Source organism: Pleurodeles waltl, chromosome 6, assembly GCF_031143425.1.
Source record: "Pleurodeles waltl isolate 20211129_DDA chromosome 6, aPleWal1.hap1.20221129, whole genome shotgun sequence".
Lineage (NCBI taxonomy): Eukaryota > Metazoa > Chordata > Amphibia > Caudata > Salamandridae > Pleurodeles > Pleurodeles waltl.
In genome coordinates this window covers 1,670,094,646-1,670,116,319 of record NC_090445.1, presented here as the reverse complement: position 1 = coordinate 1,670,116,319, position 21,674 = coordinate 1,670,094,646, and the positions used below count along the sequence as shown (strand labels likewise).

Here is a 21,674-nt window from a genome sequence, read left to right as displayed (position 1 = left end):
ATATGAAGGACTGGGATGCGTGTTGCTCAGATAAAAGCTTATGCGAGTATGAGGTACCCAAGACTGTGGTGTCCTGCTAGGGTCCACAGTATCCCTTTGATCAGTCTATGGAGCTGGGTGGGTTTTGGTTCAGTGCACAGTGGCCTAATAAACAATACTATTGTTCTCTTGGCTGCATTGATTATTACCATCCAACTATTGCTTGGAAAACGTGCTTGACTGGCTGCTGTTCCATAGAGTTCTGATGACCTCTTAACAATGACAAGTTAAAATGCATATACCAAGAAAAGAGGATGTCCGCTGCACTTTTTTCATATCACAATAACACAGGAAAAGGCCTAGGTCCTAATGTAGAGTTTGGGGAAGGGTTACTCCGTCATAAATGTGACACTATCCGCCTTATTACACGTGCCATGGGATATAATACACTTGTAATACGATCAACAAGACATTCACCATCGTTGTGGCAGAGTATCCCCGCCCCTTACTCCAAATAAGGGTCTAACTGTTTGGAAAAACTGCCTGATGTTATTTACCTCCTCTTTTAGCATGTCATTGGGAGAAGGAACACCTCGCCTGCCTTTATGATGCAAATAAAATAGAAAGACTGGGCTTCCCTGCACAGTGTAAAAAGTGCACAGCACTTTTATAGTTCACAACAAATTTTGCATCATTACTAAAGCAATAAATGTTTTGTTTACCTTCACTCAAGTAATGGGTTTACACATTTAATCTTTTTTATTTTTTTAATTTTGGAAGGATCCAGAAGGTGTCAAAGTGGATTTTGCCGAAGCTGAGGACTTCATTGGAATTGTATCATTTCCAGATTTCAAAATCCCCGCCAATCCAAAGTAGAGAGATTTGTATTTATCTTTCTTTAGTCCTCTGTTTTACTTTTGTCTTCAGTGCGCCTGTCCAAGACATACGTTCCACTAATGCCTTACATCTCTGGAGGTTTGTAGTTCTGTATTTTGTGCAGCACAGCTCAGTTTAGGTAAAATTAGTGCCACTGGAATTATGCACTTCTGTGGTTGTGGCATTTTCTTCATAATTGTGGATTTTCCACACTTGCCACGTAGACCATCATAGTTTGCATAATTTGCAGATTTTAACCCCAAGAGAGTTTTCTAGCTCAAACGGATCAAAAGTTACTAAAAACATTGCCACACATATGTAGCCATGAAGTGGCTTGTCTCTTACAGTGCAGTGACAGGCCACCTTTCTTTTGCTGATCGCTGCATTTAGGTGTTAAACTGAAAAAACATGAAGTGCAATCTCTGCCCAGACAGTATTAACTTTGTTAGAAAAATGACAAAACAGGGACGTAATACTGGCATAGAATGTGTTGCATTACATTTGTTTTTCCTTCCTACATAATTTAGTTAACCCTGACTCATACTTTGTTCTCATCTGTTGCATAATTCCAGTGGCCCTGTCTATAACAGACAGCAGAAGAGGCTGGTCCCTCAGTCTTGTGGTAATTAGTCGCACTTGTATTTTCTGTTACAGGTTTGGCCTTTGGAAGATTGATGCAGCTTACAAGAATGATTTCACAACCACTGGGCATGTGTATTTCCAGGTCAAAGAATATGGTGAGGACTTCTAGTTTGCTGTTCAAAATTCATATTTGATTTAAATAAAACATTTTAGTATAACAAATATTCGCCTTTCCCCTCCTACAGACAAGGCTGCTCCACACATGACTGACAAGCACCTCTGATTATATCACAAAAAGAGGAAAACAACACCGGAACAAGCATCATCTCAGTTCCGCTTAACGCACTGCGAACACGGTTCATTCCTCATTGATACAAACATTGATGGAGGATCTGGAGTGTCTGTTGAGATAGACAGAACTAGGGGCCAGATGTAGCAAAGGTTTTTACCCATTCTGTGTCTATGGGAAAAAGTGTTCGTGCGTATGGCCCTAGATGTGGTACTTGATTTAAGGAGGTACATCACTCTCTTCTACAATGTTAGTGGGAGGATATAAGACATACATCAAGGACAAAACAATATTAAAATATCACTCAATCATAACATCATTATAAATCTCAATGGGTGCTCGATGTGGGCTTCTGTAGCCGAGACAGCAGTGAGATGGTCTGAGCTATCTTTGGAAAAGGCAGAGAATAATTGTCCAATTGCAGCAAAGTTCTAGTAGGGAGTTGGAGTATCAGTGGACATGGAGGTTAACTTTCTAAATTGTCAATGTTCTGGGATTTGAGTATTTGTGGTTAACCAAATAATGTCCTTCTAAGTTACTCATTTAATTGGCCATTTTGTTACCTCCTCTGACACATATTTAAGAGCATTCATAAGCCAAGTCTGTACAAAAGGCTGTACGTATTAATGTGACTGTGAAGCAATACTGTTGGGTACACGTAGTGAAGAGCAAAAGGACAGTACTTGTAGGCAGCTCAGGCTGAGAAAAATATTAGATTGTTTAAATGTCTTTGAATTGAGGAATTGTTTGCCAATTTGATGGCATGATTGGTTCATCATCTGTTCCTGAGATTAAATGTGATTCATCAATTCTTCTTCGATTCACCTAGAGGACTGAGGGTTCAACGTAGATCTTAGTTCAAAATGTGCCCCATTCTTTTCCACTATCAAAGTCGCTCGTAGTAGAGTTAGAGACACAAGAATAAGGCCTAGACCAGCAGCGGAGGAAACTACAACACATGCACTAACCCCGATAATGAGCAGAAGCAAATCTTCATCTATCCACTGCAAGAGGCGACAGACCTTTAGGAGCCTGCATCATCATTCAATCAATTTTCTTCTAATATTCCTGAGTAACTTTGTAGAAGTAACAGGGACAAACACTTCAGAGTCATATGCTTTGCTCCTTTCCTGCTATTTAAACCTTCATTGAATTCATTTATTCATGTGCACATTACCATTTACACATATTTTATAGTTCATGGTTTTGTTTGATGATACATTTATATATATTCACAGCATAACTGATGCTTTGTTATAGGTCTGTTGAAGCCTCAGGCAGCTTTTACCAGCTGGAACTTCCTGGTGTTGTTTGCAGTTGAAATTCACTTTTAATTCACACTCCTTTATATTTTATGAATGGAACTACACATTGTTTAAAAATCAGCAATAATCCTTTGAAATGTCCTTAAGCTCCTCATGAGCAAGCAATTACTATGTCAACCATATTCCCGCTTTCCTTGTTTGTCGTTTTGCCCAGTTACCAAAACAGCTTGTTTGCTAGTGCTTCAGTTGGATTATACTGCGCAAACTATGTTCTAAATTGGACCAAATCTTTAATTCCTGAAATGAATCACATAATGAATGAAAATAGCATTTATGAAGCACAACATTCACCCTCAAAGGCATCTTGGCGCCTAAAATCAGTGAAAAAAATCAGTCCTGTCCCTACAAAAAACAGACACTCAAGACTTAGGGGGTCATTACAACCCTGGCGGATGGCGGAGAACCGGCGGTAAGACCGCCAACAGGCTGGCGGTCTTACCTTGGTGTATTATGACCATGGCGTTTAGCGCCATGGTCATCCGCCGGTTCTCCGTCCCGCCCGCCGGGCTGGAGACCTGGGTCTCCAGCCCTGCGACCGTCAGTATACCGCCGGCGGTATTTGGACCCGGGTTACCGCCGTGGATTTCCAGCGGTTTGAACCGCTATGAAATCCATGGCGGTAAGCACCATCAGTGCCAGGGAATTCCTTCCCTGGCACTGATAGGGGTCTCCCCCACCCCCCACCCCGATTCCCTCCCCTACACCCCCCACCACCCCTGCCACCCCCCAAAGGTGGCAGGGCCCCCCCCCCCCTCCCCTCCCCGACCCCCAACATAACATTACACACACACACCCGACACGCATGCAGGCACCACCAACACACACACTCACACACCCCGACATACATGCCTACATCCACACGCACACCCACATTCAAACATACACGCACACATCCATACAGACATACCTACAGCCATCCATGCACTCATTCCCATACACACAACACCCCGCAAGCATTCACGCACTCACACACCCCCTCTACATACACACACGCACACCCCCATGCATGCACACAACACCCCCCATCCCCCTCCCCTAACGGACGATCGACTTACCTGGTCCGTCAGTCCTCTGGGAGGGGACGGGAGCCATGGGGGCAGCTCCGCCGACACCACACCGCCAACAGAACACCGCCACGGCGAATCACATTCACATCACATTGCCACCAGCTCTATTATGAGCTGGCATCACTGTTGTGGGCTGTTTCCCACTGGGCCAGTGGGAAACTCTTAATAGGGGCAGTGGGAAACTCTTAATAGGGGGCGTCAGAAGGGGACGCACTGGCGGTAACCTGACAGCGGGACTCCATTGCCGAAATCGTAATGAGGGGCATAGTGAAAAGCCAGGTTTTGAGAAGCTTCTTAAAAGTGTCAAAGCTGGCAACCAGATCTTAACTTTCTTTGGGGAAGATAGGGAACAAAGTGATCTGAAAGGAATTTGGAAATGTTTGATAGTAGGCCCTGTGCCCAGTAGATAAGGATTTAAAAATAATCAGTTTTTCGACTGGGAGCCAATAAAGTTACCCGCACCCCTCTGTGGTGGAAACCTTTACAAGGGAGTTTAAGTACCAATCTCACTGCTGCATTTTAAACGACCTGCAACTTGTGGATCAGGTAATTTGGCAGACCCAAGAGAAAGCAAAAGTTCAGTCATTTGGTGATAAGGGCATGGACGAATGAATTTGTGTTTTTGTCGTTCATCCACTTGATTGCTTTGAGAGACAATTTTAAAATGTAATTTGGAGCTGGTAGAATTCTTGTCCACGGTCAAAATGAGTTGGGTATCATCCATGTAAGACACGATAGAGGTAACAAATAATTTGATAAGAGTAATAAGGGTGGACGTGTACCGTTAAAGAGAGTGAGGTTGAGAGGCGAGCCCTGGGGAACACAGTATTTGAGCAATTTCTCCTTTGTTCTCAAAGTACCCAATGTAATGAACTGCTTCATATTCTCAAGGACCGATTCAAGCCAGGTCAAGGAACCTCCGCGAATACCTAAGTCAGCAACCCGTTGAAGAAGGATATCATGACAAACCTTAGAGATTCAGAGATTGCAAGGGGTGCTGACTCTGTGGAATCCTTTTTCTATTAACATAACTGTCATGGGGAGGTTTTCACGTATATATGTTCCACGCTATGCCCACAGCTGATACAAGGGCTGTGCTTTCACATAGGAGGAAGGGGGGCCAGGGAGTATTGCTCCCTGTAGTCAGGAGGAGAAGGAATGTATACAGAGGGAAGGTGGTCAAACTGAGGCAAAGCTTGTAGGTGGCACATCTTGTCCATGGTACCCCCTGGTTCTCAAGGCTTGTTTTACCATCCCTTAAGTGTAATCGCCTTCTGATATTTCACCTCACCATCCCTTCTGCATGGTTTTTACTACTTACAACATGCAGTGAACATTTTCTTCTTAGATGGGGATCCAATAGTCTTGAGGTCAATCTAATCTGGTTCCTTTGAATCTGTGATTAATTGTTTTTATTTCATTTCAGAATTGCCAGGTTATTCTGTTTCGATCGAGCCTGAAGCTTTCGTAATTGGTTATGACAAGTTTGAGGCATTTAAGATTACTGTAAGAGCAAGGTACGTCACGTTGTGCAAAATTCAACCTTTTCGTATTAACTCCTTCCTAGCTCTATATCTCAATCTTCTGTTCTCTAGCTCTGTTGATCTACCTCACTCCTATCCCCTCACTTTCACTCTCTGGCCTCCATCATTCTTCCTCCCGCCACTTCTCCCTTCAACTCTTACATTTCATTTTGACTTTCCAGGGCTTCATTTATTTCTATTTCTTTTTCTCCCACTTTATGTGACTTTCTTTTCAGTTCCCCTTTCCCCTTTTTCTGTTCTCCACACATCCATCACTCTGCTTCCTCTTTCTTACTTTATTTCTACCTCTTTGTCTCCCTATCCACGATTCCATCCTGGTCTCCTTCCTCCCTTTTAAGCCCCCTCTTCTTCTCTGTATCTGTCCATCTCCTCCCACAACCTCTCTTGATCTTACTCACTCTAGATCTAGTTTAATTCAGTAATACTTTATTGACATGACACTGTTTACAGTATTGTCAACTCATCAATGCTTTTTAGCAGTGACTCTTAACCTTTTGTCTTCTGTGGATCCTCCACAGTGAGCCATTTCTAGAATTCCAGCCTAAGTAATTACTTTGATTCAAACATCAAAACAATACACAAAAATACAGAAACAAGTATACACCAAACAGATGCTCAAATACTGAAATATTTTGCTTATCTCACAACCAAATATAGAAAACAGTTTAAATTTTTTAATTTTCATTCTTTAATCCTACATACTTTATTGATTTAATGTATTAATTTTAATATTATTTAATTATGTAATACAGTGGCGGACCCCCTGAGTAGGACTTGCAAACCCTCAGAGGGTCCTTGGACTACAGGTTAAGAACCACTGTTTTACAAAATCAAAGGGTTGCAGATATTTTACAATAGCAATTACAAGGCTCTGGTGGTGCCACAAGGCTAGGATTGCCATCCTCCTTCATATCGTCAAAACACCATGTTTTCAGTCTTGCCCTTTTCAGTTACAAAACCTCCCAGAGCACTTGGATACCTAATGAAAGTGTAAGATTGGGAGCATGGTATCCTAGAGACATGATGCTAGGTGGCATTTCTATCGTAACTGCTACCTCCGTGAACTTCCTGATCATCTTGACATAGTCACACTTCCCATCACTTTACACAAGGAGGTGTGTCATGTATTCAATAGTCACCATTGCACCACTCTCTCTTTCTGAACCAATCACTCCAAGAATGTACTGAAACATTCAAACTCCATACACAACCATGCACACCTCAGGACAAGTATTCTTCATAGTATTGAACCGAGTCAGCTGCAAAATCTAGAAGGTATTGGGAGTTTTGGTGAAGCTCCCAAAAATCCCGCCTTTGCTGCTCAGAGCCCTATTCCTTCTCCTCGCTCTTTCTTTACTCCACCAAAAAAAGAAGGCACATGTACCGGGCAGTCCTCCCTATTCAGTTGATGAATGACATCTGGATTAAATAAATAATGTAACAAAGCTAAACCAATCTGGATCTTTCTCTCACAGTTTGCCCAGCTTGGAGATGTTGGTGTATTGTATAAATGTATTCTCAAAGGCCCTTGGATTTCTCCAATAGTCTCCTCCTTCACAATGTTCTTCTTCACAAATTTGAAAATGTTATTTTAGGCTCTTGCCTTTTCACCCTAACAGATGTGTCCCTGCATTTCCTGTGACTGCTTGTCCCATCATGTTGCTGAGATTTTGTCTCCATTTCAGCATCTTCCAAGGCTTCAGCACAACCTATGTCAGTTCCTGTATCTGGTGTTTGTTTGTACTGAACTCTCTTTCCTTATGCTGCAACCAGTGTGGTCTTATGGGACAAGCTAAACCAAACTAAAGTCTCACACAGCACCTTTCATGACCAAATCGATTTTGAGATGCTTCCTCTTCTCTTCTTACTTATTTTACTGTGTTTACTTGCTCCTATCTCTTTTTTTTCCATACGACCTGCAATCTCGTCTAACTGCGACTTTACCTGTTCACTTTCTCCTTCTTTCTTGCTCATTCGAGCCAGTTTGTTCCCAGGTCGTCAGATGTTGCTTAAGTTACTGGCATTTTAGGTCTTCTCCCGCTCCTCTTCTTTGCCTACTTTTAAGACAGCCCAGCCATGCTCCTACTCCCAAATGTTCGTATTATCCTGAATTCTCTAATATATTTTGGATTCTCTGTTTGGCAACCTTAGAGACCATGTCATCATACCTGTTCTCTTCTGGTTCCCTTTATTATTCTGCCACATCCTCTCCCTCTTATATAGTCTCTTGCCTATCTTCTTTCTCTTTGTTCCCTTTCTACTGCCTTTCCAATCCTTTGAAATCTACACTCCACTTTTCTCACTTTTTGTCTTCCCTTTGTTCCTCTATACTTGCCCCCACAAAAATTACTTTTCTGCTTTTCCTCCTGCATTGATTTGGCCTTCTACTTTTGCTATTCTCGCTTTCATCCACATTTTTCACCCTTTCAATGTGCTCCAACCTCTTCACACTTGGGTTCATATACAATTGTGTCTTCAGTCATAGATTATTAAAAAAACATCCTCAGCAATCTCATCTCTTACCACCAACATCTCAGACACCTCTGAGCTGCCAGAGTCCCACTCACACAAATTCTACGAATACATAGAAACAGATCTGGAAGTAGGGCCTTCTTGTGCATCGCTCCTAAAGTGTGGAAGGACCTCCCAGTACACATAAAAGCCTCCTCCTTTCTTCTTGAGCCCCGCAAGATGTTGAACAACTAGCTTTCAACTAACCATAGGCTAGGCCAGGCGGACGTACCTGCTCTGCACCAGGATACCTTTGCAGGTAATAAGGGGCTCTACAAATACACTTAACACAACACAACATAACACAATGTAATGTAAAACAAAATAGAGTGCTATAACACTCTATTGTAATTGTGGAGATACTGCCAATAATTGCCTATTCTGAACATACACATCAGTGCCTATACTTCTATCTTTTGCCGTCCACCATGTTGGCAGTCTTTGCTGCTCACTGTATCACACCCACCGCCAATGAATTTCCACTAGCCTCACTCACAACATTGCTTATCCATTAGTGCCTGTTTTCAAAACCCTGATTATGCTAGCCCCTCACAGTTCCAGTGGTTGCATTGTGACTCCACATCGAGCAAAATTAACCGTCTCTATTTGCACAAAGAGAAAATGTGTTGACACTCCCTAGCTATGCTTACCCACTAACTCAAAGTCCCCTAAGGTGACAACACATGCCCAGAAGGATTTTCTTGTAAATATTCTAGGAAAACCATTTGCCCCCCATGTTGATTTTTAAAATAATTTCATAGTATTCCTCCTGCAGCTTTTCTAGGTATCCAAAGTGTGAACAGTCAGATCATATCCTGTATAATTTTAAAATGGAACTGGATCTGGCAGAAGTAAAATGGAAGTCAGCACAGCAAATTAATTGGAAGCGAATTCCACCAATAGAGAGGTCTGTCGGGCTTTCGAACATTGGTTGGGTGCTACGTCTGTATCTGAGAGTGCTAAGATTGGTGGCTCCAAATATTTAGATATACCTTGTACATTTTACTGAAGAAAGGCATCTATGCTCCTTCTCTTTATAGGTATTTCTACAACAAGAAGCTTTCAAAAGCTGATGTTTATTTCCGCTTTGGAATAATCATTGATGGGGAACGGAGGATGATGCCCAAGTCCATCCTGGCTACGGAGGTAGTTACCCTGGACTCTATTTTTAGAGCTCAAAGTTCTGCTATAGTATGCTATTCCTGAGTGTGAGTAAGTGACTGAGTAAGTGAACAAGTGAGAGGCAGATTGATGATTTGTGAAACTCACTGTGTTATTGAATTCTGTTTTTCTTGTGGAAAAGTGAGGTCTCTTGCAGAATGCAACTAGAAATTGTTATATAACTCCATGCTGATCCAGCTTATATGTCAGTCTGTTTATTGTAGAAACAAAGGTGCAATTACAGGATTCTAGAAGGGTATCTCTGCCTCCTGAAAAGCCCACCTTTAGGCTAAATCATGTTCCAAGAGAGAACCCATTTTAAGAGATGGGACCAAGACACAGACTACATTTTCCTGTGGTTTGGCTCGGCTGCAGATGGACAAGTACCTGTGCTAGTAGCATTTGTCATTAAACTTGTGATCCGAGAGTGAAGACAGGGGAGTACCAGGATCAGGCAAGGCATCTGTGCTCCATGTGTGTAGCCAGGGAACGTCCTGCACTGGCCTTGGGGCCTGTGATCCACAGGTGTATCTGGTGTACTGCTAGGAGTGACTATGTGACCTCTGATCCCAGAGAGTGGCCAGGAAACCACCATGATTGGCATGAGACCTGTGACCCAAGAGTGTGAATAATGTACTGCCGGGATTGGGCATGGATTCAAAAGTGTAGCTTTGGAATTCCCTAACCCAATCTGAGTTGGGTTTGGGACCTCTGATCTGGGACGATAGGTAGATACTACCAGCAATGGTTAAGAAATCTATGGACTTTTCAAATTTCTTTATTTTCAAAGTTTTTTTTTAATGCTGGCATGATGTGACTTTGCTCTGGTTATTTTTTTGCCCAACAATTTACAAGTTTTACAATAATGATATCCATTAAGATAGAAAACTATACAGCTATGATTTGAATTGTAAAATAAACTGCATTTTGGCGGGATGGAGTCCCTGCACAAGGGACAAAACGTGTTGGCTGGGTCTGTCTGAAATGGAGAACATTTTGAAAATAAGAAATTTGAAAATTTCATATATTTGGAGAATTGGATTTTTCTTCTTGACTTTCTGGTTAAAGGTGAAAGTTCCTGTTCAATGGATGTTTGCGGAAATAACAACATATTTGTTGCCCTCTCGTATTGTTAGTTTTCTACTACTAGGATTGGACATGGGAACTGTAATTCACATGTGTTGCCAGGTTACTACCAGGATTTGGAATTGCCCCCATTGTCAGCAGCAAGAATATCGCCTGGGTAACGAGGAATGTCCACCGCAACCTCTTTAAGGTCATCATCAGTAATTATCAAATAATGTGGCAACAGCAAGAAGAGGAGCATTTTGAGGTGATGTTACAATGCCTTCAGATTGACCACTATCCTTAAATCTCAGTGGCAGCCCTAGACGCCAGAGATCTTACTGTGTTCATGTTGTGCTTTGAGCTTCTTATGAATCTTTAAATTCATTTACTGATTTGGGCTAGGGATACAATAGTGGCTGGCCACATGTATGAAGCAGAATGCACACCAAGAGGCTGCAGAGGGTTAACTATGAAAATATATGGATGTACTGTAGTGATCTGAGAAATGCAGAGGATGAGTTTATATTTCTTGGGAAGCCCATGCATTCATTATTAACTAAATGTTTTTTATGTTTCTGTTAGATCTATTTCTTTTGCCTTTGTTAGCTATATGTTGACTTCTTTAACAGTCTGGTAGCAGAACTTGGATAGGCTTTGGTGATTGAACAAATTGCTACATTATTGCTTTTGTTAATGTTGCAATATAGGGATACTGAATGTGTAACTTGTCACTTTTTACTTATCTGCCAATGCCTATACATATTTGAAAATATTTTAAAATTAGAAATAAGACGTAAAAAGTCCAAGGTATACCGATGTGTCAACTATTAATATAGACATATTGCAGTCAAATATGAATCAAAGATGAGTCCAGTTTTCTGTTCAATTGTCATACAAGGCTGTTGTTTTATCAAATTAGTTGGCCTGTTCCAATATCTCTACAGATCCATATAGAACTTGACTGCAAGGATTTTCAATAATTAAACATCATTTTGGACATAGTCTTACAATGTTTGTGGAGTTTTGAAGGGTTTTGTCGATACTGGGATACACCCTATTATAATTGGTTGCAGATCTTCATGAAGGTGGGGGAGACAACACCCTTCTGCATCCAGAAAGCTTCCCACTTTATCCTACTGTACCCTGAAAATAGCTGCGAGTCAACAAGAGAAGTAGTGAGGTGTCATTTGCTTTTGCCAACAAATACAAGTCTTAACATCTCCACTGTATCAATGATGAAGCATTCACACCAAATTCCTTTTGTTGCGGACTGTGAGCCAGTGATTTGGAAAATCCCTCCGACTTGATTAAGGAGGGCTTAAAGACTATTACATGGGTTCACCTACACAGATGGATCATGGCGGAGGTTCTCAATATGCTCCATTGGACAGCTTACAGAATGCAACATGGGTGTAAAGATATGGCTGGCTCTTGGATGTTTTTGTTGTTGAAAGAGGTTGGCTACAGAGGTTGTGTGTTAGTTAATGTACCAAATTGTTGAGCTTTAAGGACTTACATGCTTAAGAGAGTTTTTTTCAGATTTTACTGACGCCTCCAGAAGCATTCACATAACTTCTACCACCTTTCACTCCAGCTTCTTGATGGTTATACAGAGATCACCTTTAACAGCAAAAGTGCAGTAAAGGAACTTGGTTATGACCTCATGGAAGACATAGAGGGCTCCAACCTGTATATAACAGTGACAGTGCTTGAGACCCCAGGTAAGGAGATTTAAACTGAAACAACACCACAGTGAGGCTGTGTGGCTTGACAGTGTGATACCTTTTGTCCATTCTTCTGGACTAGGCTTTAGAGGCACGTAGATCAAAATGAATGTTGGTGGAAATAAATGTTGGATTCAACATGATCTTATTTTTTCAATATATTTATCAATTTAGATTTATTTATGGTAGGATTTTGTATTCCTTGTGATATCATCTGAGCTTTTTCAAAGTGACCACATACAGTGATTTGTTATTATCAAAAGAATCTTATGCTGTCCCCGAAGGCATCTGCATGTAAGACATGCAAGGTTATCTGAGGCAGAGGCAAAAACAACTGCAATTGCATGTTTTACAGGATACTGATTTGTATTTTTTTTAATTCAATGTGTTAAACACAATTATGAAGCACCTGTGAGTGCTAGATGGCAAAGAAGGGAATCCAGCACTAAAGATTGTGCACAGGAATGGAGTTATTTTAAAATTTGAAACACTCCTTATATAATATAAACATGTAATACACTGCAAAAGGTATTAACAACCCAGAAGGAGGACTTACTATCATCTACAAGGAATCCATTGAATGCAATGCATCCACACAGAACGCTCCAGAGAAGAGCTTCAAATCTCAGAAAACTTTACCGTGAATGGAACCCTCGCCTACTGATCACCTAGACCATGAGCCACATTTACCAACCTCCTCCCAAACATCGTAGCTACGCTTACCATTGACTCCAGAGCCTACATTCCCCTAAGTGACCACAACTTTCATCCGAAAGACCAAAATGACCCCTGCTCCATAGCACTCCTTGAAGCTTGAGCATTATCTGATTCACCCAGCTCATCCCAGAACCAACACACACCGAAGGACACACACTGGACCCCATCTTCATCACAAGTGACAGTAATAAACAACTTCACCACACCGCTCGTATGTGCAGACCACTCCATCATACACTTCCAAATCAGCACATCTCAAGTCAACACCCCTACCAGGTTCAATATTCCAAGCTCCAGCTGGGGCAAAATCACAGAAGTAGACTGGCTCAGCGCCCTCAGCACGAATCCATTTAGCCCCACAGACAACCTCGACAAGTGCATCAATAACTTCAACAACTGAAGCAAGAACTGTGCGGATTCCCTCACACCCATCAAACCCAACACAGAAGACCTTCAAGACACCAAACAACACTGTAAGAAGCTAGAAAGGAAATGGAGAGCCAGCCACAATACCATAAACAGAATTACCTTCAAGGCTCCACTCAGACACTTTCACCAGCAAATAAGAGACACCAAGAAAAAAGCACTAGTGTACTGCATCGAAGGAAGCTGGAACAGCTGCAAGGAGATCTTCTCGATCATTAAGGATTTCACTTCACCCTCAGCCACTGTCGCAATCATTACTGCCTCCCACCAACTCTGCAACAACCTACCCAACTTCTTCCACAGCAAAATTACAAACATCTACAGCAACTTCGCACATAAACCTAACCCCAGAGAACGTGTTGCCAAACTACCCACCTAACCGAATGGATTGCCTTTACCAGAAATGACACAGCAGCAATCATGAGGACCATCCACTCAGGGGACCCAGCAGACCCAATGCCCACACCACATCTGCAATCTGGGAACATCACCAATCACCACTAACCTGACTCACATCATCAACACCTCCATCACTTCTGCCACTTTCCAAAATGAATGGAAGCTTGCAGAAATCAACACCCTCCCGAAGAAGCCCATAGCTGACCTAAATCAACAGAGCATCTTCCGACTCACCCCCTGCTTCTGTATCCAGCCAAAGTGATTGAGAAGACTATCAACAAGTAACTCACAACCCACCTCGAACTTCACCATCAGCCAATCAGGATTAAAAAAGAACTACAGCACCGAAAGAAGCACTCATCTTGGTCTCTGTTGACATTTGAATCATCCTGGACCGTAGAGAAACAGCAGCTCTCAACCTGCTTGACCTCTCTGTGGCCTTCAACACTGTCTCCCATAACACCCTCATCAGAGGACTTTGAGATTAGCATACAAGTATTTGCTCTCATATGCATCTGTGCCTTCCTCACGAGAAGAACCCAAAGGGTCAGGCTGCCATCCTTCACTTCAGAAATCAAGAAATTGATATGCAGAGTCCCATAAGCATTGTCCCTCAGCCTCACCCTTTGCAACATATACATGACACTGCTCACCAACATTATCTGATCACAAGACATCACCGTCACCCCCTACGATGATGACACCCAACTCATCCTCTCCCCCGATGGACAAAACAACCACCGCCAGAACCAACTTCAACAACTGCATAAACATTGTAGCAGACTGGATGCAAATTAAATGCCTGCAAGGAGGCAGAATTACTTGCTTTTGTCAACAAGACATCCCCCCATAGAACTCCACCTGGCAGCCGTTAGAGCTAGGAGCAACACCTACACCCACCAACCAGGCAAGGAATCTAGGGATCATCCAAGATGACAATCTCAACATGACATCTCAAGTCAACGCAGTGTGCATCTTCTGCTTCCCCATCCTACATATGCTGTGAACAATCTTCAAATGGTCGCCTCAGAACACCAGTCGGACTGTCACACAAGTACTCATCACCAGCAGGATGGACTACGGCAACACTCTATGCCAGAATCTCCACGCAGCTCCTACATAGACTATCCAGAACACAGCTACATGGTTCATAATCAATCTCCCAGGCCACACCCACATCACACCACACCTCAGGAAGCTTCAGAGCCTCCCCATTCACAAGCGCAGACAATTCAAATTTCTCACATACAAATACAAAGTCATACACAACACAAGGCAGCCACATACACTTTCACCAACTCACCAGACACCTACACTCTGCCTCACTTTCACTCGCACACATACTCTACATTCACAAAAGAAAAACTGGAGGTCGAACATTCTCCCACGTTCCACCCAAGACATGAAACAACCTCCTTCAGTACATCAGAGCCTCCTCCTTGCGTCTTGAGTTCCACAAAAAGCAGAAGACCTGGCTCTTCCTATAAGTACCTTACGGATCACTAACCTACACCCCTGCCTAAGTGCCTGGGTACCCTCTTGGGTGATTGGTCCGCTGTACTTATCAATATAACATAACATAACAGTATAACATAACATAGAATAACATTAAATGCAAGCAAAGCAGATCTTTTACATCTAAATATCAAATCATTATTAACATAATTTTCATTATAAGAATATATATAAGATTGCAATGAACACAAATTTAAAAAATAAGCATTACAACAAGCAACCAACTGAGGTCAATAACTGCCAAACTTACAGAAAATAGTATCAGCACATCAGCAACCATAAAACAGTAGAGACTTTTAATCACACCAAAGACTGACCAAGTGAGCCACAATATGACTTAGTGAAGGTACAGCTCTAAGGCAGCTGACCAGTCTATTGTGCACGCTGGTATAGAGGAGGTGTGCGCCATAGCCAGGAGTTACAGCACATTGCTCATAGGCTAAGTGGAAGAGACACATATTCAAGTTTCTTCGTCACACAAAGGCTTGCACTTGGAGAGAGCTTCTGCCAAATCCTTTTTTCTAACTGTTTAGAGAGGATAGAAATTTTTGGGAAGAAGGCATCAGCCACCAGAAAGTTCTCTATGGCAGGAGATTCTTAAGGCCTCATTCACCAACACTCTTGAGTTGAATGCTTGAAACCTACCTGTAAGTTTGAGTACTTTTCTGACTTAAATGGAACTACCAAAGGATTCCAAGAACACTTCTGGTAAATTGAGACTGCTACAGATTCTCAGGGGCACTCACATGTGCTGTCTCATATACCTAGAGAATTGTACTTGTGCAGCAAAACTTTGTTCATCATAAAGCACTACGGGTTTATACACGTGCATTACCCAAGGGTGACAGTTTTGTACCGTATCACAGTAGAATGGGTCCCTAGTACTTCACAATGGTGTGTCATTCGTAAATGACACAGGAATATTGATCACCTATGAAAAATATTATGTGTAGTAGTGAATCCTATAGAGAAAATGTTTTACCAGACTGCTAATGGACTGCTAAAGACTCTGTATGTTCACCATCCTGCATGCACACACATCTTTGCAGTAGGTATTTGGGCCATTGACCTATTTGACCAGTGGATACACTTGATCAGAAGGAATATCATTGTGATGGTTCAGTTGATAAATATTCCTAAAGCCATAGCCTGTAGACAATGTGGAGGGCAAAGGTTTGAATCTCCTAGTGGCCAAATGAGGCACTTAGGCCCTCATTTTGACAATGGCGGTAAATGCCGCCTACCGCCACGGCGATGGCCGTCAAAAGACCGTCGCCGCGACTAACATCCGTCCGCCATAATATGACCACAACCGGATTTCCGCCACAAGAAGGGCAGAAATCCGGCTGTGGTCATGCTGGCAGACAGTGTTAAGGTGGCGCTGCTACCACCAGCAGTGCCATGCCAGTAGACTGCCGCCAGCCATATTATGTCAAATAATACGGCCTGGTGGTGTTCTGCTGGCGGGCGCTGCTGATGGTAGCAGCGCCCCTCCCAACCCCTGCCCGAAGACCCCCTGGATGCAGGTAAGTTGGGTTTCCGACAGGGGAGGAGGGCGGAGGGTGTTGTGTGTGTGTGCCTTGGGGTGTGTGCGTGAATGCGAATGTGTGTGTAGTGTTGTTTGCGTGTGTGTGTGCATGTGTGAGAATGCATGTATGAATGGAAATGTGAATGCATGTCTGCGTGTCAGTTTAAATGTGTGTACAGATGTGTGTATGAATGAATGGATGCATGCGTCTATGCCTGTGTGAGTGAATGTGTTAATGCGTGGTGTGTGCCTGCGAGTGTGCGTGTATGGGGGGGGAGGATTGGAAGAGGGGAAGCGTGGATGGAAGGGGGGGTGGGGTTTGTCTGGGGAGTGTTAGTGGGGAAGGTGGTCCTCCTACCAGTGACTGGGAAGGAATTCCCTGTCACTAGTAGGGCCTATCGCCATGGTTGTCGTGGCGTTCCGAACGTCACGAAAACCATGGAGGTAGGCAGGGTCATAATGCCGCCGCCGGTACAGTAGCGGCCACCGGGTTGGAGATTGTTATCTCTGGCCCAGCGGCTGCTACCACCACGGCGGTCGGTGTGGTATATTTGCAGGTTGGCTTCAGCCAACCCGCCAATGTCATAATGTGGTGGTATGTACCACCAGTCTGTGGGCGGTACTACCGCCACATTTACACCGACCACCGGGGTCATAATGACCCCCATTATCTTCTTGGGTCAGTAAAAACCATGATGCTAAATTGAATGATAACTTAAATTTTTAAGTGCTTTAAACTGCGAGACTGGTAACAATTGCCCCTATGTGTATATAATATATATATATATATATATATATATATATATATATATATATATATATATATATATATATATGTGTGTGTTTGTCTGTGGTGTGTGTGTGTATGTGTATACATAGACCACGCCAGAAATGCTGCCCAATGTTCATTTACCAGAAAGGACCTTACTCCCTACACATTCATCGACATGCAAACATATTATCAGCAAAGACATCCAACTCATGCATCAGAAATGGACCTCATACAGACTGAAAAGTCTCATGAGCCAACACATCACCCCACATACTACACCTATACACATATCCACTACAACTACAATAGTAAAACACCTTCATTCTCAAACCAAATACTACTCTGTCCATTCCCACTAACACAACCTGCCATCGCCCACACAACACAAAACCACATTATACATTACTTTCAGCCATCCAGATACACACTCCCTCTTCATTCAAACCAACAGCACTATTCTCTAGTTGCTCCCGCCTTTTATCATGACAATACCTAAACCCAGCCTTCCAACACACCATCTACAAACACCCTCCCCCTCTCTTCACCAATTACACACAACCATACAATCCTTACACTCCACTCCACCATACATATTACCTCTTCCAGTGATCACAACTAACAAAAACACCCCTGACCCACATCCATCACCTCTTACACACTTCATACACTTTTCTTCAAAACACATCAACACCCCCTGTAATATTCTAATACCACTCACCGGCACTAACTCACATACAACTCCTTCACAGGAAACCACTACATCAATATCTCCTCTCAGTATTCCACAAAAACAAAACAGACCACACGTATCAGCATATCAAAATAACACAAACTTTCATAATAGTTTCCGTCACACCCACTCCCACCCCCATGACTACAAAAAGAATACAAATCTTGACCAATCTTTACTCCTACATTCTCACCCTTCACAAACATCTACGCAAGTACCCCAACATAGCAACATTCATTTACCCGCCTCTCATCAATTGCAAAATTTAGGTGGTCATTCCGACCTCGGCGGTCTTTTCTCCAGACGGCCGAGGCCGGGGGAGACAGAATATCGCCATTGCCGACGGTATTCATGCCTCCCTATTCCGACATTTCCGCGGCGGCAATGTTGATGTGCAGCGGGTGCAGTAGCACTCGTCGCGCATTTCACTGCCCGAAATTCGGGCAGTGAAATGCGCGATGGGGCTATGCCTGGGGGCCCCTGCACTGCCCATGCCGAGTGCATGGGCAGTGCAGGGGCCCCCAGGGGCACCCCCAGTCCCCTTACCGCCAGCCTTTCAATGGCGGTGTTTACCGCCACGGACAGGCTGGCGGTCGGGGACTCATAATCCCTGGGGATTATGCCCGCCAGGCGGAAGCCTGGCGGGAAAGTGGAGGGGCCGGCCGTATGACCGTGGCTTTTTCCGCCACGGTCAGAATTGCTGGCGGAACACCGCCAGCCTGTTGGCGGTGTTACTGCCAACATACCGCCGGCCGCCAGGGTCGGAATGACCCCCTTAGAGCCTTGCATTATGATTCACATGCTCCTCCACTGCCCCTAACCTATACTTCTTCCACAGTAAACAGACGCAAACAAAATAAAAAACATGCCACTCTTAAGAACTTCGCACCCCCTTGTCTATTACATAATAAAGCTACCCTACAAAAAAAATTACACTCTTCATGTCTGTCTCAGCCACCACGTCTACCACTAACACACACAGACCCAACAAAGGAGGTCATTCTGACCCTGGCGGTAAAAACCGCCAGGGCCAACGACTGCAGGAGCACCGCCAACAGGCTGGCGGTGCTTCCATGGGCATTCTGACCGTGGCGGTACAGCCGCGGTCAGAAACGGAAAACCGGCGGTGTACCGCCGGTTTTCCGCTGCCCTGGGGAATCCTCCATGGCGGCGCAGCTTGCTGCGCTGCCATGGGGATTCCGACCCCCATTACCGCCATCCTGTTCCTGGCGGTTGTCACCGCCAGGAACAGGATGGCGGTAAGGGGTGTCGTGGGGCCCCTGGGGGCCCCTGCAGTGCCCATGCCACTGGCATCGGCACTGCAGGGGCCCCCTTACAGGGCCCCACTAAGATTTTCAGTGTCTGCCATGCAGACACTGAAAATCGTGACGGGTGCAACTGCACCCGTCGCACCCTTCCCACTCCGCCGGCTCCATTCGGTGCCGGCTTCCTCGTGGGAAGGGGTTTCCCGCTGGGCGGGCGGCCTTCTGGCGGTCGCCCGCCCGCCCAGCAGGAAACTCAGAATAACCGCGGCGGTCTTTTGACGGCGGTATTCTGGAGGTTCTAGCCAGGCCAGGTCAGAATGACCCCCAAAATGCCTTCTAAGCCTGCTGGAAGAGGAACACTATATTGAAAAACAGGACTATTGTGACCCTCACAGTTATCCCAACTCACAACACACCTGCTACGAGCTCAAAATATACTGCTCCACAAACACACATTTTCTAAACTGCTTGCTCATAAATGCTCGATCACTCTAAAAAAACAAGCACCACATCTACGACCTGCTCACTGACACAGAACCTGACTTACTATTCGTGATGGAATCATGGTTGGGAGATGACATGGCCCCAGTATTGCATGGAGCCGTTCCTCCGGGCTATCAAACCATCATACAAAACCGTATAGGCAAAAGAGGATGTGGACTAGCTATTATATTCAATAAAGCAATAAATCTCAGTAAGACAGACAACATTTCCATACAAGGTTGTGAGGCCCTCCTCACTAGATGCAACCCTACACCAACTTCCTCCTATAACTTTCTCCTACTATACAGACCTCCACCTAACAACTCAACTTTCCCAGATACTTTTCTAGATAAAGTCTCAAACCTTATAGCATTATACTCAACCCTATGCATTCTTGGGGACCTAAACATTTGGGTGGTCATTACGACCCTGGCGGATTACTTCCGCCAGGGCCGCGGGACGCGGTGGCACCGCCGACAGGCCGGCGGTGCCCCGCGGGGCATTCTGACCGCGGCGGCTTAGCCGCGGTCAGAGAAGGGAAACCGGCGGTCTCCCGCCGGTTTCCCGCTGCCCCCAAGGAATCCTCCAAGCCGGCGCAGCTTGCTGCGCCGGCTTGGGGATTCCGACTCCCCCTCCCGCCATCCAGTTCCTGGCGGTTCTCCCGCCGGGAACCGGATGGCGGGAGGGGGAGTCACGGGGCCCCTGGGGGCCCCTGCAGTGCCCATGCCAACGGCATGGGCACTGCAGGGGCCCCCGTAAGAGGGCCCCAAAATGTATTTCACTGTCTGCCTTGCAGACAGTGAAATACGCGAAGGGTGCAACAGCACCCGTCGCACCTTCCCACTCCGCTGGCTCTATTACGAGCCGGCATCCTCGTGGGAAGGGAGTTTTTCCCTGGGCTGGCGGGCGGTCTTTTGGAGACCGCCCGCCAGCCCAGGGAAAAACTCATAATACCCTCCGCGGTCTTCTGACCGCGGAGCGGTAATATGGAGGGCGGAATTCTGGCGGGCGGCCTCCGCCGCCCGCCGGAATCGTAATCAGGCCCTTGGTGTGACAAACCCCATATGCCCCATCCAAAAGCTGTCACCACTGGCCTAGTCACATTGAACCCACATCAGATTGTACACAATCCCACACACATCGCTGGACACATTCTAGATGCCATTTTTGCAAAGCCTGAACTAGTTACTGTTCATAGCATTACGCCAATCACATGGTCAGACCACCCTCTGATACCTTTCTGACATAAAACACCACAAATCAACACACCCCATAGCAACTTACATACATGCATCTATCAATCATGGAGCAAACTCAATTTTGAGGACTTGGGGCCAGATGTATCAAAGAATTTTGCATTCGCAAACGGTGCGAATCGCAAGATTCGGCCGTTTCTGCAAGCAAAATCGCCTTTCTGAATGTAAGAAAGGCATTCGCAGTGCAATTTTAAGGAATCGCTAAAATAGCGATTCCTTAATTGTGACCCCATTTAGAAAATTGCAAATAGCGATTCTCTAATTAAGAAATCGCAAATAAGGATTCCTTATTTGTGATTTCTTATGCCAATGTAACAAGCATTTCCTAAATGCGAATTGGGATTTAGGAAATGCAATTACCACCAAATTCAATTTGATGGTGACCATGTGCAATTTTTAAAAATGCATTAAAAATGTCCTTAATGTCCATATGTCCTTAAATATTTTTTGGGGGTGC

At 44.3% G+C, this 21,674-nt stretch overlaps 1 protein-coding gene across 1 annotated transcript in view; it reads left to right on the top strand.

Annotated features, from left to right (window-relative positions):
* C5 (complement C5) overlaps window positions 1-21,674 on the top strand; it is a 234,277-nt gene that overhangs the window by 58,131 nt on the left and 154,472 nt on the right. The window contains exons 5-9 of the mRNA XM_069241656.1: window positions 760-851; window positions 1,510-1,592; window positions 5,545-5,635; window positions 9,214-9,319; window positions 11,997-12,123. Of these exons, the coding sequence (XP_069097757.1) occupies window positions 760-851; window positions 1,510-1,592; window positions 5,545-5,635; window positions 9,214-9,319; window positions 11,997-12,123 (499 nt within the window). The remainder of the gene's footprint in view (window positions 1-759; window positions 852-1,509; window positions 1,593-5,544; window positions 5,636-9,213; window positions 9,320-11,996; window positions 12,124-21,674) is intronic.